General features: G+C 35.9%; 2 protein-coding genes across 2 annotated transcripts; both read right to left on the bottom strand.

Moving 5' to 3' along the window:
- Window positions 1-3,536: 3,536 nt before the first annotated feature.
- LOC107905196 (protein DETOXIFICATION 48) lies at window positions 3,537-6,151 on the bottom strand. The gene is made up of 2 exons (XM_016831785.2): window positions 5,515-6,151; window positions 3,537-5,393 (listed from the first exon to the last, which is right to left on the bottom strand). Exons 1-2 carry the CDS (start codon window positions 5,647-5,649, stop codon window positions 3,867-3,869), a joined length of 1,662 nt encoding a protein of 553 aa, XP_016687274.2. The 5' UTR covers window positions 5,650-6,151; the 3' UTR covers window positions 3,537-3,866.
- Window positions 6,152-9,427: 3,276 nt separating this feature from the next.
- On the bottom strand, window positions 9,428-17,906 carry LOC107905195 (sucrose transport protein SUC4). Its single transcript, XM_016831784.2, has 5 exons — window positions 17,028-17,906; window positions 11,143-11,891; window positions 10,703-10,766; window positions 10,564-10,607; window positions 9,428-9,715 (listed from the first exon to the last, which is right to left on the bottom strand). The coding sequence occupies exons 1-5, from the start codon at window positions 17,530-17,532 to the stop codon at window positions 9,557-9,559; spliced, it is 1,521 nt and encodes a 506-aa protein (XP_016687273.1). The 5' UTR covers window positions 17,533-17,906; the 3' UTR covers window positions 9,428-9,556.
- Window positions 17,907-18,108: the final 202 nt, after the last annotated feature.

Genomic DNA, 18,108 nt, shown 5'->3' with positions numbered 1-18,108 from the left:
TAAAATAGAAAACCAATTTTTATAACTTGGTTTGAAACCAAATTTACCTAAGTTTTAGGTGAAACCTAATCAATTAGCTTGGGGATAAATCTTATTTTATTCAAGTGGTTAATGTTTTCCTCAATGGATTTGGAGTAGTATATAGTATATTATCTTTAGAGTTAAAATCAATATTTAAATAGAGTCACTATTTAGTACATTTTTGTTATTCATCAAACCTAATTTCATAGTACATACCTCAAATAAAATAAGTAACTTTTTAACCATTACTTTGCGCATTAGTTGAGATAACATTCAAACACACCAAAATTAAATTAATGCATTTTTAATTTATTTATTTATTTTTGCTGAAATTCGTACTTACATATAAAACAAACACTTAAAATAAGTACCCACTCACAAAAGATTTATTGAGTGAAGAATGCTATGATGAATGTCACATTAAGTAGTTCATTAGGAAATTTTTAACATAAGTTTGAGACCATATAATGGAAAAATATCAGAAATTAAATGTGTGATATTATATAATATAAAAATATCTAGTGTACTGATGTAATTTTGAAGGGTTCCAAGTCCATCTAAGGCTAAAGGGTAACCTAAGTTGGCTACTATATATGGGACAAGAAAACCTTTGGAAGGAGATGGTGGCCCTGCATGGATTTTACTTATTTCATTGTCACATTGGAGTGGGACTTTGATGGGGATCCTGCATTGTCATGACAATGGTGAATTTATAAATTTTTAGTAGGGGTTGCATTTTATATTTTTGAAATTTTTATTAATTTATAATTTCATCATTTTTTAAGAAATTAAACCTTTTTTTCATTTTGGGGGTCAAAGTAAAAATTTACCATACATTAACTTATAATTTTATCATTTATGAAGGGACTTAATTACAAAATTTTCATTATGAAAACCCCTGCTTGCCCCTCTTTAGACTTGACTTTGAACACCGACCCATTTCAATCCCGACGTTAAAGCAATTCTGTATTAATTAATTTGACAAGTTGTTTAATTAAAAGATTAACATATAAATTAAATTATCAAGATGATGAGGATATGACATTGTAACTTTCTATGTAGTACTTTGCAACTTTATACGACCAAAAAGTCCAAAAGCTACAACTTTTGGAATATATACAATATATATATATGAATAAATAAAAAAGAAAAAAGAAAAACAGTAGAGCATATATACAAGCATAACCAAGTTCATGGAGTTGAAATATTTAGAAGGAAAAAAATGGTGTGCCACACGTTTTAAAGGAAATTCCTTACCACGGTTGCATGCTATATCTGATATATGGGAGATACGTAGTAGATAAGAAGATAAGGAAAACCAAAAGAAAGGTGGTGTATACTGTACAGGAAGAGCTATATATATATATATATAAAGAAGAGGTTGAAGGTACCACTCACAATGGAGCACTTTGCATGTTATTATCCTCTTTTCTTTTATTTTTCTTATACTCTAGTGTTGCATGCACATGTTATATGGACAAAAAATAAGAATGATTAGGAGGTGGTGGTGGTGGAGGAAGGTGGTGGAGGTGGTGGTGGTGGTGGTGAGAAACTGCCAAAAGCATAGGCAGCAGTGTGTCATGTGAGAAGTAGACAGGTAATAATAGGTAGATTTTGTTTCTTGAGTAGAAGCAGAAGAAGCAGGGGACCCCCCTTAACCAAAACCCTTCTCTTACTTCACACTACTCCCAATTATTACACTTTCTTGTATTCCATAAATATTCTCTTCCCAAGGTTTTCTTTATTGGTTTAATTATGACCTTGGTCCTTGTACTCTTTGGGTTTTTCGAAATATAATTTTTCTATTTTTTTATTTTAAAATTTTAATCACATGAAAATTAAAGCCTAAAATTCCTCAATTTTGAATTGTGTGACACTCTTATATTCAAGTCACCAAATGGTTAGAAAATCATTGTTCATTGACCATGCCAACTGCGATGCCCTCAAATATTGAATGTAACATATCGAGGTTGTTGTCGACTCAGATTAAAGTTGTTATATTTAATGGTTTAATTTAAAAGTTGATATCACTTATTCAAATTTATTGATGTTATCAATTGGATTTTTATTTTTAAATCAAACAAATAAATAGATTAAATTCTTGGAATTAAAAGTAGAGGGTTGATTTTCAAAAATGTGTAAAGACTACATGGATTCAAAGCAGAATTAAACTCATTTTATTTTATGTTTTCCATGACATATAAATCCATCAGAAAATGAGTGAAAAAATTGTAAATTATTTAGTAGAAATTTTTTATGATGAAATAATATTATACTAAGTTAGCAGGAGAAAAAGAAAGATGTCCACCTGTTTATATTCAATTTCCAAAGTGAGTGTGAACTTTAATTTAATGTGGTGATGGCATTTAATACACCCAATTATTCCACTTTACAATAAATACATATACACATCTCCATTGAGTAGTAAATGGATGGCCTTACAATGAGAGATTCTAGCATGAGCTTAGACTTGCCCTTTTTCATATTAAAGCACAACATGTATATATAATAAACACAACTATACATTAAAATCTTATGTCTGCTTTTACAAAATTCAGTGGAAAGAAAAATAAATTTTCTTCAAAATTTGTTGTTAATTTTAAAGCAAATGAAAGCTTTAAGGGAATAAGGAAATAAACAACTAGAATATAACAGATAAAAAATCTATACTCAACGCAGCATTAATTTAATTAAAATATTATTATTTACAGAAAATAAATTATATTATTTACAAGGTATTTTTTTACTTTTTTTATATAAAAATAGAAAATATACACATAATGCAATTTATAATTTTAAACACTTTTTTTTTCTTTTTAATAAACGAAGAAACTAAATACAATTAGTCATGAAAACTCTTCTCTTGAATACCAACACTCTCTTATAGGACTTCCAGAACAACCGACTTGGGGGGGAACTCATGGAGTTTCAAGCCAATAGAATCGTTCTTACGTAAAGCTGTCATAAAATCAACAACCATATTTACTGTGCGTGGAATATATATCACCTTAATAGTCCATTACTAGCTAACAGTGCTTTAATAATTCGCCCTGCTAACTTGCATCAGTCTCCAATGTTTAACCATTAAACAAACATATTGACAACAAGCAAGTAATCACTTTCCACTAACAATTGAAGGTTTTTTTTCAAAACCACCAAGGTAAGTGGATTACGGGTTATAGTCAGAATATAAGTGTATAATCAGCTCTAGATACAGAATTTTAAGTAATTATGAATGAATTAAACATAAATAACTTTATCATTTCAATCAAAACTTAATTTATTTTTTATATTTCGCAAAAAATAATTTATAAATTTGAAGCGGAGATATTAACATTAACATTTGTAGTATTATTTTTGATTGGGTGGAATCATTTGTATTATTATTTAAGACTTTTTGCATATATGTTATTATGCTAAATTTCCCTTTTAGGAACTACTCAAGCAAATGGGTTTCCAGCCTTAAAAAGGAAGGGAACAAGAAGAAAGGCAGGCAGAATCACTTTCCACACATCTTTAAAACAACCGACAGCTTAACCCTTTATTTATTATTTTATTTAACTTTACTTTTCTCAATCGGTCGGTCCAAAACATATATACCAAGGAGAAGTAAATTAAATATATCTATCTCATTCTACATTCATTATTAAATACATAATGGGGACTTAAATAGAAAAAGGGAAAAATGGAAGGAAAAAAAATCAAGTTAAAACAAGAAAATATAAGTAAAAGGGCTCTCTTGTACAGTAGAAATTAAGAGTAGGAACAGTAAATGTTCAGATCAAACTCAATTTATGTGATGGGGTGGTGGCAAAAATGAGGCAAAAGGGTAATTGAAACTCTGGTTAATGCTCATCAATGTGTGAGTTAGATAGGAGAGGGTGTGTTTCAAGTGTAGGCTTCACAAGCTCATCATTGATGCACACTATGATCTCTTCAACAACATCATCACCCATTTTCTTGTTGTTAGTTTCTTTAGGTTTAGGTGAAATCAGCAATGGAGGGACTGGTTTATTGTTACATGTATTTGTTGTTTGTGTGAGCAATCTTGCTCTCTCCACTTGGACCATCCAATCTGTTCTCCAAAGAACTACTAGCATGAGGGAAGCGCATGATGCTTGAGCCGCAAGCAAACCGAGCCAGAGTCCGGCGAACCCCATTTTTATTATGAACCCCATTAGGATAGCTACTGGCATCCCCACGAAGTAGAATGAACCCAAGTTTATGTTGGCTCCAATGGTCGGCCTGGCGCTACCTCTCAGCACACCGCAACCGGTTGTTTGTGGGCAATTGCCGAGCTCGCAAAGCCCGGCAATAGGCAATGCAACGGCTGTAAGCTCGAGGATTTCGGTATCGTTGGTGAAAAACTTGCCCCATTGGTGTCTCATCAAGGTTGTAAACAACATGGCCGAGAGGCCGATCGATACTGCGCAAACGAGGGAGACGATCATGGAAATCCGAGCTTTCCCGGGCCGGTTTGCGCCGAGTTCATTCCCAACTCTTGTGGATACTCCAACGCTTAAAGCTGAAGGGAAACAATAGACTAGAGAAGTTGTTTGAATAAGGATCCCCATGGAAGCAATGGTAGCCTTGGGGTTAACAAGCAAACCACACATCAATATCATGAACTCGTACCACCACCATTCAAGGCAAACCGAGGCACAAGTTGGTACAGCAAGAGCAAGCAGAGAGGACCATCCCCTGAGACAATCGGTGCTTGGAGTTACCCAAGAATCTTTATATACCCCCGAGAAGTAGACGAACGAAGAGAGGAAGAGGAAGACGTTGAGGTTGGTCCAAACCATGGATATAGCCACCCCAGCAACACCAAGCTTGAAATGGAAAACAAGGAGGTAATTCAAGGGGACGTGGAGAACCACAGAGATGGCTGAACAGTAAGTTACGGGCAATGTAATGCTTTGAGTCCTGAGGTAGATTCGAAGCGGGTGAAGAAGTGAGAGGAAAAAAAGGTCGGGAATGGCGAAAAGAATAAATGTATGAGCCACGGATGATATTTCCTGGTTTTGACCACACCAAAGAAGGATAGCTTTCATGTTGACCCACATGAAAGAGATAGGGATAGAAGCCGAGAGGAGGAGAAGCACCGTTCTTTGCAGTGTTAACCCAAGGAGTTTCCATTGTTTGGCCCCATAAGCTTGTCCGCAAATAGGTTCCATTCCCATGGCTAAACCAGAGATTACAGAGTAACCAGTAATGTTGGCAACACCAATGGCAAGAGAACCACCAGCGAGCTCAAGTTCACCAAGGTTACCAAGAAAGAGCATGGAGATCATAGCTCTTGAATATAGCAGTAAACTACTGATCGCTGTCGGGCCTGAGATCTTCCCGATGGCTTTGATCTCTTCCAGGGCCTGAAAACAAACAAAAGCAAGATAAATAAGTCATTGGGTGATATATTGATAAAAAAAAGTTATCCTTTTCTAAACAGCTACAGAAACATGATGATATATAAATTTTAAGCTGTTTTTATACCTCAGAGAGAGTAGGGAATCTATGTAGTTCAACATCATCATCATTGGGAATGGGAAGATCCGCAGTTTTGTTGAAAAGGGTTTTTGTACAAGGGAGAAATGAAGATGTTGGAGAAGATGGTTTTTGGTTATACATAGCTATAGAGGTTGGCTATCTTAAGATTTTATGGATAAAAGAAGTTACGGGGAAAAAGGGAAAGGAATGGATAAGTTAAATGAGAGTGATTGCAATGGTAAAGAACGTCGACCCTATTTGTGCTTATTATGTTGCTTGTGCTTATTATGGGGGTTGGAGATGATGGAATGAATGTCGATATTTATACACAGGCGATTGGGGCCTACTCTTTGGGGTTCTCAGAACGTGTCGATGTTACAACAGATCGAAGCAAATGCTAGAAATACGTATACTCAAAAATGCTTTGGAAGTTGGAAGGGGGAAGAGGGGGGGGGCCGCCCATCCTATCCTTTCTTTAGCTTTTTTGTTCTTTTTTCTCTCTCTATGTCTTGAATGTGAAGGTTAGTCACTTCGAATTTGAGTTCCTTTTGTTCAGAGGTCAACAGTCTATACTTAGAGAGAAAGATAGGTTCAAGTTAATAAAGCCTTGTTGCTCATCTTTTTGTTTGTATGATATAACATTTTATCATTTGGAAGATGTGGTGAAAATCCCATGATGATTTCGCATAACATTTTGTTTTTGGTGTCAATGAAATTTTGTTTGGTATAATGATAATGGACAATTTTTTTTTTTGGTTATTCTTTAGACCATTTGTATGTATTTCTGTATTACTTTAGTTTATCTTGAGTTTGTCAAGTGGGGATGGATTGACGGGCAAATTAACTTCAGCCTCTAGTTGGAGAAATGACAGTGGCATATATATCGGCATAAAGACATATATTTTATTTATATTGGCAATGGCTGCTATGTTTGTGCTATTATATATGTGTGTGTGTAACTTTTGTAGGCAGGTAAATTGTTTTTTTGCATGTTCTACGGCAGCCATGCATATGTCCCTTTTTCACACAACCCATGTGATGAAACCCATACCAAGCACCAGTGGGAAAAACCGAACATCGATCCCTTTGAGACTAGTTGTTCAATATGTAAGGTGACAAAGCTTTGGCTGACATCTGTGTTTTGCATATATGGTCCCATCTGTTCTGGCTTTTCTCTTTTTACTTCATCCGTTTTCCAGGGTAAGTGATGTAGAGATAAACCGGCTTGGCATTCATTGAAAGCAAATAAAATAAAACTTTAACATTGGCACAAAAAAAGAACTTGTGGTGGAGTTTCTTTCTCTAACACAACTGGCTAACACTCTATAGGTGAAAACAAAGTATAAAAAGGAAAATTGTTTGTAGTTGCCCCATTAAGAGCCTACTTAATAAATATCGTCTTAAGCAATTAAAATAATACAACTATCGAGTATTGGAGTAGGATGAAAGGCTTTTATCATGCAACACCAAGTTGCAAGGTCTTCAGGTGTCGTCGGGATTTGCAAAGAAATGGGCTTAAGAAACAGTCCGTTTTTTTTCCAAATAGGGGAACAAAATCATGCTTTGTTTGCGGGAAACTAATTGAGAGCTCAAGGAAATGCTAAACAACATGTGGGGTTTTAGCTTTCAAGTGACCAATGTGTCATATCCAGTGGTTTTTTTTTTGAAAAAAAAAAGGGGAGGGGAGCCTTTGTTTAAAAAAGGTTATCTCCATGGGTATGTGGAGGTAGGTATTGTTTCATGAATGGGACCACCAAGTGTGTTAATGGAGATATGACAGTAGATATGGCTGTATGGAAAACCAGCAGATGGTAGAGAGGGAACACTGATAGACAATTACGTGCTTCAACTGCAACCATTTATAATCTATACTCGTAACACCAGATGGTATAGTGGCTCTATGGGTGAGAAACACTTGACCCTTCCTATTCATCCGAACCAGCTACCCTCCCCTTTTTTTGCTCTTTTTGGCTCATTTTGTAGACTACAAGCAGCTTCAAGAATCAGTTTTTACCTTTGTTGTTTGTTACAATAGGGTGGTTTACTTATTATCAGATTCCATGTGTCAAGCAACTCAAAAAAAACCCAATCAGACAAATATTCGTCTAAAATTATAAACTTAGAAGAAAAAAAATGTGAACCCAATTTCCTTTTTGATCGAATTTAGCACTTGTGGAATGGGAAGTGGGGGAGTTGTAGAAATAGGAATTGACAAGATGTTCTAGAATGAAAACGATTATATTCGTTTTCTACCATTTAACCAGAAAAAGAAACATTCGACTTTTGATACCAAGTTGTTGTTGAGGTGGAGTCGAGGCAGAATTTTTATTGGCATGTCAAGAACGAGCTTTCAGTGACAATACCCCAAATATATACAAGTTTCAATGAAGGAAAAGGATATACAACAGTGACAAGACCTTTCAGTATTTTTGACATTTAATAAAGATTTCTATATACTTATTGTCTAGAAACTCGAACAAATTCATAGATACCCCCATTAGAAAAAAGGACTTGATGCTTGCCTGCTTAGTCTTAATAAGCAAAATAAAGAAACAGATGGAATTGATGCCTTGAATAAGTATCACTTACTACATATGCCAATTAAATTCAGCTTGAATGTACCAACCAAAAAAAAAAAGCAGAAAAGAAAAAATACGAATGGCGTTTGATATTTTTCGTTTTGTTTTGTACGGAGAAAAGTCATAAGTATTCCAATATTATTACTGCTGTTTTCCTGTTTCCAATGTTCCATCCAAATGCCTCAGCTGTGTCAGTGATGATAATTTGAAAAATGGCACCAAAACCAATGCATTTCAGCACATTGAGATTGTACAATTTTTAACCTTATTAAGGGTAGAAAGTTCTTCAACGAATCTAGGAGGCACCATAAAGGCTAATAAATAAGGCTACAGTACTGTTAATCAGCCATGTCATGATTGTTACTCGGGGTCTTTTAAATGCCGTGTTCTCAGGTTATGGGGGAGCATTCAAGGCAAAACAGCCTTTCATAAAAGTGCAATAAAACACACAGAACTTATTCCAATATTCAGATGGCAAGCAAGCAACAAGAAGAGAGGAAGATATATGTTAAAATTTAATAAAAAGAACAGAATAATCATAAAGAGAAACACCCGTTCCATAAAAATCAATCAAGCCTTTTTTTTTTCCAGGGAAAAATTAAAAGAACCAGAAAAATCAGAGCATAAAAGACATGTCTCTATCAAAGGTATTAAATCAGCACAACTCATACTGTTGGCCACAAAGCACAATTCACCACCTTCATACAGCAAATTCTGGCACACAACAATGCACGAGATTCCAATACATCATGATTGAACCACAAATGGGCAATTGCAATGTTTTCTTTCAACCAATAAAATTCGTTGTACCAAATTAAAAAGTTGATGTTTTCTAAGGAATAGATCCCAATCAGCAGCAACTTATCTTGGTGCTAAAGGAAATAGTAGTCCCAGGACTAATTCTCGAATCAAACCCTCCAGGCTTTTTCACTAGCATTACCAGCAGGTGGGCAGATTTTTCATGCCAAAAAAATTCTCCACTGATTTTAGGTAACTTGTCTCATCCAGAATTCAATGAAAGCTGAAGTATCTCTCTCTTTTTTTCTTTCTTCTTTTTAAGACAAACCTCATTGAAACTACAAATATTTGTTAGCATTACATTTAAGTTGCCATCATGATCAGAATGCAAAGTGATGCCCCATCGGCATTTTATTTTCCATCATTTCTATTTTGAAGGGCAGTCTCAATGAATAATTCTGGAAACTAACCATTCTAGAAACAACCTTGTTCTAAGTTTCTGGCTTCTAAGCTCAAAGATGTAAAAGCTTCAAACTCACTACTTGCAGCATAATACACTGATAGTATTTCAGTGTTTCAAATGTCAAAAGAGAAATAATGTATTGCCAAACAAAACCTCAGATTGTAATAATTTTATTGATCAATAAAGTAACAATATCCTATATACAAATTCTATCTTAACATTTAATATTCATTTTGATGGCATACAAAAAATAAGGTACAACAATACCTCATGGGAGTGCTCTGATCTTCTGTGGACTACTTCGAGGGATAGCCAAGATTGCTATCAGTCCACTGGTGAGGGACGCGACACCAGCTACAGCAAAAGCTGGTGAGTTTCCACCACCAAATAGTTCATCCCACGGTCCACTTCCCATGGACACCACAACCTATTGTTAACAACCAAAGTTTCACAGTTTAAATTGAAAGATTAACACAAGAATTTCTGTCAATGAAACATTATATAATATATACTGCGTTAAGTTGGATTAATAGATCTAAGTATGCTCTTGTTGAACTACAGGAGAGGGGAGTGTTAAGTGTTGTTATTCCATATCTATTAAATACTGAATTTCCTATGCTCTTGATTTCAAGTTGGGCCCCTCCATTTTTTAACAATTGGTTTTAGGTTGGATGGTTAACAAAACTAAACAAAAAGAAGTGAAAAATTAACAAACCATCTTCCATTAAATTGTTGGAGCGGGATGCTTGGTAGTATCTAAAATATTGATGCTACCATGCATGCATTATCCGTGTGCATGTGTGAGTCCATGAGAGAGTTCCTACCAATTAAAATCCTTGGAATAACAATGAATTGTTTAAACCCCATATAAAAGAGAGGTCTTATTCCTCCCAAACCTAAATAATATTGATTACCAAGTCAAATTTACATGGTTCCAACTTATTAAGTTCCTTGAATATAGTTTAAACCTCATATAAGAATGCTACAATAAAGGCTCAAATCCAGTCCACTTCAAATTTTAAAGGGGTGCATCAATCAATGAGATGATCATTTCAAAATACGTGAGACAGCCTAATATTGAATGACATCAAGAACAATGAATTGTTTAAACCCCATATAAGAAATTTATAGATGTTTATAAGAGAAGCTAAAGATGCAGTCCACTTCAATTTTTCAAATGTACATCATTTATGAAAATGATCATGTCAAACAGCGTACCCAAAAAAGGACAAGAAAGTAAATCATGATAAAATGAGTTCAGGAGCTAAGCAATACCTGTGGAATAACAATAGCTAGATTTAGGACTCCCATCGACAATCCTGTAGGACACAACAAAGAGAATAGCACCTTCACAACTTATCCAGAAGGTAAAAAATAGCAACATTCTAGATACAAAAATAAAAATATTGCCTACCTTGACCAAGTCCCAAAGACTCAATACGCGTGGATATCAAGGCATATGGAACACTGTAAGTAACCTGCAATAAAATACTAATAGCATCAGTTAAACAGACAAACTAAAAGCTCCCAACTTTTTCTTTCTTTTTGTAAAGAAGATCAATTGAGACTTCAGCAGAACAAGGTTAACCTCAGGCCTAGCCATTATTGGACCTGTTTTAAGATCCAGCTGTCATGGTAATTGTATTGACCATTAAATTACAGTACATAGACAGCCAAAAGATGATGTTTTAGGATTTGAACCAAGATCACCAAGTTGAGATTGATTAGACTGCAATTTTCTCAATGGCTGCATGGTCCATGTCGAGAAAACAACTAAAATCAAGATACCTATGTTCTTTACAAATTCAATCAAAACTTCAAATGATTTTCTGTAGGAAAGAGAAGGCAGCTTACCGCCAATGGAAAGCCAAGGATGGAAAAAATCAGTAGTGCAGCAATCATAATGCCAGCTGGGGGTAGGTCATGGCCAATATAATCCATATGGTCTGTTACATACGATAGAATGAGCATTGAGAGAAAGCACAAGGCCATGACAATGTTTGAAACTCCCCAGATAAAGCCAGCTCCCCATTTGCTACAAAGCTTCTCCATAAGAACTGAAGTAATTCCTAGAACAACGGAATTCAACATCAATCCAACTGCCCCCATTCTGACCCCAGAATTATAGTTCGCCCCTTCATTTGGCTGACCACCATAGATCTCTCGACCCATCCAGTCAGTGTCAAAGAGAAGAAAAGGGAACCATCCAATCCAATTCAGTGCAGTAACAAACAAGATTATCCATATAGTCCCTGAGAAATATCTAAATGTTCCAAATAATTCCCATAGAAAAGCTTCTTCAGCATTGCCACCTGAGTGTTCAGGTCTCTCTTCATGAGAGGCTGTAGACATCTCAACTGAACCTAGAGGCACTTCCTTAGCAGCTAAAACACTTACATATGTTGTAAATGCAATAAAAATAACGTCTAGAAAGAAAGCAGATTTGAGATTTGCACAGTCAACACCACAGGCAGCTGTCATGGTAAATGGAAGAACCTTAAACCACCCACTATAAGATCCTGTTGCATAGCCAAGAACATTACCAACAGCCATAAATAGCGAGAAGTAAGCATTTGCCACTCGAGTTCTTCGATGATCCTTTCCTAACATAAGAAAGACAGAAGATAATGTCAATTTGAGGTTGGTTTCATGGTTTCTATGTTTATGCATTAAACAGTTAAAAAAACGAATTTTTATGGTACTTGACAATACAAATAACTCCATTGTAATTTTAATTTGTTTGTGTGTACATTTGCGTAGCAAAAATGTAAACATAAAAGTATATTCGCTGCCTTGTGGTTAGAATTGCAAATTGGCAACAACTATCAAATTTATTCTATGTGAAGGAACTTTAGGTATTATTGTCATGAAATGTTTTAAGATGGGGACAACCTATTGGAAATTTTTGGACAGAAAAGTTTGGCCCCACGCTTAGAAAATACATTTGAAGGAGTGTCACAAAAGAAATTATAAGCACGAAGATTTATCCTCTAAAATGGCAATTTTGTCATGATTACTATGTGATAATTGAACAAACAAGAACTATGAGAAAAATATTGACTAGTTTGAAAAGTTCTTTGTCAAATACTTCATGAAATTCCATGACTAGTACATGCATAGTCGGTATTTAATATTGAATAAACAAGACCTATGGGAAAAATATTGACTAGTTTGAAAAATCCCCCACCAATGATCGCCAATTATGAGAGGGTCATAGCAACTAAACAAAGACTTGCTTATGCCAATATATATTTTGAGATGGATGCTCTGATGGAGATACCACAAACAATCGATGTGCAATCAGGAGGTGACACAGTATAATCAGCCCATTGCTCACATAGCTCAGTCTCAAAGAGATGGACTTCTTCCACTACCAAATGCCCAAGATTAAGGAACTTTAGTCACATTAACTAGTGCAGATTATGATGAATACTTATAGTATCAAACATCAAAACAATAGTCTTCTCCCATGGTTTCTGTTGCTCAATCGGGTAATTCCTTTGATTGCCTAACACAATCTCCCTCCAATGACGCTTGGATACATGACCAATAAAATCATTTTCTATACTCTTGCTTCTCCCTTACCTCCTCACCTAGCTAATAGATCTCGAACTGTCATTGAAGGGGTAGGAGAAATTCAGCCTCTTTCTTCCATTTCATTAAGAGTCAGTTTTATAACCCCACAATGTCGTACAACTTGATTTCCAATAGTAAACTTTGTAAAAAAACTTGATTGAAGAGTCATCTTTGATTCTCATTTTGTTTTTGTGTAGGATCAAAGTACAAGAAAATGATCGGCAAAGGACATGAAACACAGATTATAATATCTTTCTTACCTAGCTACATCAACCATTCTTCTTCTGAGATTCATGATTGAAGAGTCAGTTTATCTCTCGTTGCACTTGGTTGTTTCTCATGAAAAATAGAATTGAGTTGTTTAATATTTTCAAATTTTTTGTTCTGAGACTCATGATCAATTTAGTATTTCCATTAGAGTTCTACACGGTGATAATGCTCTAGAATATAAACTCTCCCTTCCTTTTCAACAATTCATGACTTCTCAAGAAATCATACATCAAACTTCTTGTTGAAACACCCCCACAATAAAACAGAAAGGTTGAACATAAGGACCGCCATCTCATTTCAACAATTTGTATCATGCTCATTTATCATAAAGTACCACTTCATTTTTGAGGGGATGATGTTCTAACTGAATACTATTCAATCAATTGTATGCTCTTTTTGGTATTGCAAAATCAAAATCCTTATTCTATTGTCTTCCCAAGTTAGCCATCTTACCCTTTCTCAACTCGTGTCTTTGGTTATACTTGTTTTGTACACAATCATACACCAGAAAAAGATAAACTTCCTCCAAATTCATTAACTACATCTTCGTGGGGGACTCTCACCATCTAAAAGGGTACAAATGCTATGATCCAACCACTAACAAATATTTTGAGTAAGCAGATGTAACCTTCTTTGAGGCATCTCCCTATTTCCACTCTCAACCACTTGACCAAAAAGATGTTAGAGAAGCTCTCCCAATTCCTATCTTTCCTATTCCTAATGTTACACCATCAACTAGATTTCCTCAAGTATACTCCCGACGACCATCTACACTTGCTCCTAATTATCCTATTACATATACAAAACAGATGTGTGTTCCAAGTGGCTAATCTCCTACACCATCAATTTACCTCAAGCAGAAGACCCTATTCAACCCATAGCAAGGTATTCATTCTTCTCATAACCCTTAGTCCATTTAGCATGTTATCCAATAATTTGGGATGAGAATGGGTGAAGAAGATAACTCGGTCTTTTACCATCATACCAATCTGGTGGTATATGTGGATGATATTGTTATTATAGATGATGATCATTAAAGAATTATTCAACTCAAGCAACATCTCTTCAACCATTTTCAAACTAAAGACTTGGGGAAGTTTAAATATATTATGGGCATTCAGGTAGCGCAATCAAACAAAAGCATTGTTACATCTTAGAGGAAGCATGCATTGGATATTCTGAAAGAAACAAGAATGTTGGATTGTAAACCTATTGATCCTGATGCCAAGCTTGTTTCACGACAGGCGAGCCACTAAAGGATCCTAGTCAATATCAAAGATAAGTTGGGAAACTTAATTATCTCATTATCACATTTTCATATATTCCCTTTACAATAAGTGTGGTTAGTCAATTCCTCCAATTGAAATGCAATAATACGCATCCTTAAATATGCCAAAGGTGCCCCTGGGCAAGGTTTATTTTATGAATATAAAGTAATACACAAGTTGGTGGATACTCATATGCCAATTGGGTAAGATCTCCCTCAAATAGGTAGTTCACTTCAAGATATTGTGTCTTTATTTGAAGGAATCTAATATCATAAAGAGGAAAAAAGGATATTGTAGCAAGATCGAGCACAAAAGCAGAATATTGAAAAAGTAAGGAATTTTATTTACTTTAATTTCATTCCTTTACTCTTATAACTAATATAAATAGGATACTATATGATGTGAATAAACACAAGTTTTCTCTTCTCATAAATTTTTGTTTACTTTTTCTCGATTTCTACTTCCATTACAAAGTCCATTTTGAGGCAGTTCAACAGAAGTAATTATGGAAGCATATCTAACAAGGTAAAAGCCACAAATAGGGAGTTAAAAGCTATTCAGATCTTAGTTTTGAGGAATGGTTCCAAAACAAGCTTCCTTAAACTTAGAGCTACGAGAACAAAATGAAAAGTGAGTGTTGTATAGACAACAGTCACGAGTACAATGGTTATGGGAACAAGATCTCCATATAGCTTACTTTTATATGATAGTGAAGAGTCATCAATGCAAGAATTCAATAAAGATATTGCTTGAAGAAAACAGGAACAGGTTGGATTTGTTCCCCCAAATTTCAACAGAAGTTTACATCTTCGTTTCAAAGTCAACTTGGCACCAATGATCCTAACCTTGTTGCCTGTCCATAAAGCTTAACTATTGAGCTTTTGCAAACAATAATAACAACAAAAGAACAGCATTAAGATTTTCAATCTCTATTAATGGGGGGCTTTAAGGTTTTTTTAAGGGAGCAAAAGGGGTGAGGGTGACCCCCTCTCCTATACCTCTCTATATTGACAATTATATTTTATCAAGACTTTTGGACAGTGCAGCAAAGGTTGGAATTTTTGCTTAACATAAAAAAGGCAACAAGCTTCGCATAACCCATCATAGCATCATGGATGACTTGCTCATCTTGACTTTGTTCAAGGAATCAAGATGGTATTGGAATAGTTCTATCTATTCTCTGGGCTTCAGATTAATAATGCAAAGTATGAACTTTACTCCATTGGAGTAAAGAAAAGCTTATGGCTATCCATGAAGCATCAAGGTTTAAGCTTGGTAAACTTCTAGTTAGGTACCTTAGAATGCCTCTGGTCACTAGAAGGCTATCCAAGAGGGATTGTAAACTACTTACTGAGACAATAGGGGCCAAGATTGCAGGATGGTCTTTAAAACATTTATCATATATTTGTCAAACTGATACAATCAATCTTCCATATTCAGAACTAATGGTGTAGACATTTCATGCTCCCAAAGCACGCATTCACAGACTCTCACTACCATGTTCAAGCTTCTTATGAAAGGACAAGGAGGGGATTGCTACTAGAGCCATATTTTTTTGCCAAAACTAGAAGCCCTAGGCATAAAAGAAAACATGGAACCAGACATGCTTTCCCAGAAATTTCTGGACTGTATTGACAAAAGTGGGTTCTCTTTGGATAGCTTGGGCAAAAATATATATATTCTTAAAGGGAAGGAAATCTAAGAATTTTCCTCCCAAATAAGTTGCAGTTGGAACTAGAGAGAACTTTTACAAATGAGGCAAACTGTTTTGCAAGTGGTAACTGAAGGAGATGGTGGAAGATGTAGTTGGCCTTTTAAAGGTAATAAATTTCAAGTACCAGGTGTTTGGAATGCAATAAGGCATTGAGGGGAAATGTAACTTGGCACAAAGAATTACGGTCCAAGGCTCTTCATTCCAACCACTCACTCACTGATTGCTTGGATGGTAGTTTTGAACAGACTTCCAACCACGGACTTACTCATTGCCTAGGAGATGACACTTGACAAGGGTTACTCCCTCTGCAAGCGTGAAAGAGAGACTAGAGAACACTTGTTTTCAAAATGTAACTTTACAAAGAAGATACGGCAACAACAAGCAAGAAGCTGGGAGGAAGAATTGTGATGGATCGGTATGAAAATCAAAAGCAAGAGCTTGGCAAAAACCATCATATGCGTAGCTTGGACTACCATGATTTATTTTGTCAAGAAGGAATGGTAGAATCCATACACATAATGAGAGGACTGAAGACAACTTGCTAGAGCAAATTAGAGGAGTGGTAGCTATGCAACTGTACAACCAAAAAAAATTAGATTGGGTACTATGGATTTGACACAGTATACGCACTGGAAGCTAAACTTTGAGATGTTTGATTAATTGTACAACAAAGAACATGAGTTGTAATTCTGTAGCAGCTATGCTGCTTTCTTGGATAATAAAATTCAACTACTTATTCAAATACATATATATGTATATGAGGGGGTTGAAACCATCTGATTAGCATATATGGTTTTATAACATATAAATGCCCAACAATTTCAGAAGTTTATTCATTCTTGAAGGAAAACTAACATATGATATAATAGTTAATCCGATCAAACTCCATAAATGAAGGAACAGATACTAACCAGTAAGATCAGCAAGTAGAGCTCTACAAGGACCTTGAGTCACGTTATTAGCAACATCAAGAATCCAAAACCCGAAAACAAACGCCACGATAGCTCTCGGCCGGGACGCCTCTGTATCGCCGAACAACCATCCGATATCAGCGGAGTGACCGATGATCAAAACGGCAACGATAATCGAAACTGCACCAGCCACGATAAAAGGTCGGCGACGACCCAAGCGGCTGGTGCATCGGTCGCTCATGTGTCCCACCAGAGGTTGTACGAGGAGGCCCGAAAGCGGCCCGCAAAGCCATATGATGCTGGCCCACTGGTGAGGTATACCTAGCTCTTGAACGTAAGGTGTCAAAAGCGAGAGCTGTAAAGCCCATCCGAACTGTATCCCGCATGCCACGGAAGTGACTCGAAGCAGCTGCCGGAGCCGAATTCTAGCTCGAACCGGCGGTCGTGTTGAAGACGCCGTAGGTCTCCCTCTGGCTTGTTGGCGGTTTACTTCGGGGATCGCCATCCCTTCCCTTTGAATTTCACGATATTCTCGTTTCCTTCTTTCTTTCTCTCTCTCTCTCTACAACCCCTTCTGCTTCTCTCGCTAAAACCGGGTTTTCAGGGTCTAAAGGTTAGTCCCTTGCAGAGAAAGTGGCGGTTCCAGCTGAGAGAGTGTCCACAGTGAGACTGGCGGGTTTGAGTGTGACGAGGGAAACAGCCAGAAATTTGAAATGGCCTTGGAATTGAACAAAATTACAAACAAAGCCTCCCACAAATAAAAGCTAAGAACTAGGGAGAGAGAGGATTGACTGAATTGGAAATTTCTAGTCTATTACAAGGGCAATTTTCGGATCAGACATATTTTTCGTTGTTTCGGACAGTATCGTAACCTCAACTCAAACAGCTAAGATTTTTTTTTCCCCGTTTCGAAATTCTAAGACGTATCCTCAAATGACGAAACTAGCCTTTGAAGAATACAAAAGAAAATGGTTATTTTGGGGAAAACAGAAACAAATTCCAATAATTAAACATTAGCTTTTAGCTTTCTAGCTTTTGAGGCTGTTAAAAAAGAGCATATGCTTAATTGCCAAGTACCCAA

The sequence above is a fragment of the Gossypium hirsutum genome, chromosome D05 (genome assembly GCF_007990345.1).
Source record: "Gossypium hirsutum isolate 1008001.06 chromosome D05, Gossypium_hirsutum_v2.1, whole genome shotgun sequence".
NCBI lineage: Eukaryota > Viridiplantae > Streptophyta > Magnoliopsida > Malvales > Malvaceae > Gossypium > Gossypium hirsutum.
This window is presented reverse-complemented; position numbering and strand designations above follow the sequence as displayed.

Coding starts and splice junctions, on each gene's coding strand:
- LOC107905196 (XM_016831785.2), bottom strand. CDS start 5,649: ATGTATAACCAAAAACCATCTTCTCCAACATCTTCATTTCTCCCTTGT. Junction 5,394..5,514: donor GATTCCCTACTCTCTCTGAG/GTATAAAAACAG, acceptor GTTTGTTTTCAG/GCCCTGGAAGAGATCAAAGC.
- LOC107905195 (XM_016831784.2), bottom strand. CDS start 17,532: ATGGCGATCCCCGAAGTAAACCGCCAACAAGCCAGAGGGAGACCTACG. Junction 11,892..17,027: donor TCTACTTGCTGATCTTACTG/GTTAGTATCTGT, acceptor TTCTTATGTTAG/GAAAGGATCATCGAAGAACT. Junction 9,716..10,563: donor TAGCTATTGTTATTCCACAG/GTATTGCTTAGC, acceptor TGTTAACAATAG/GTTGTGGTGTCCATGGGAAG.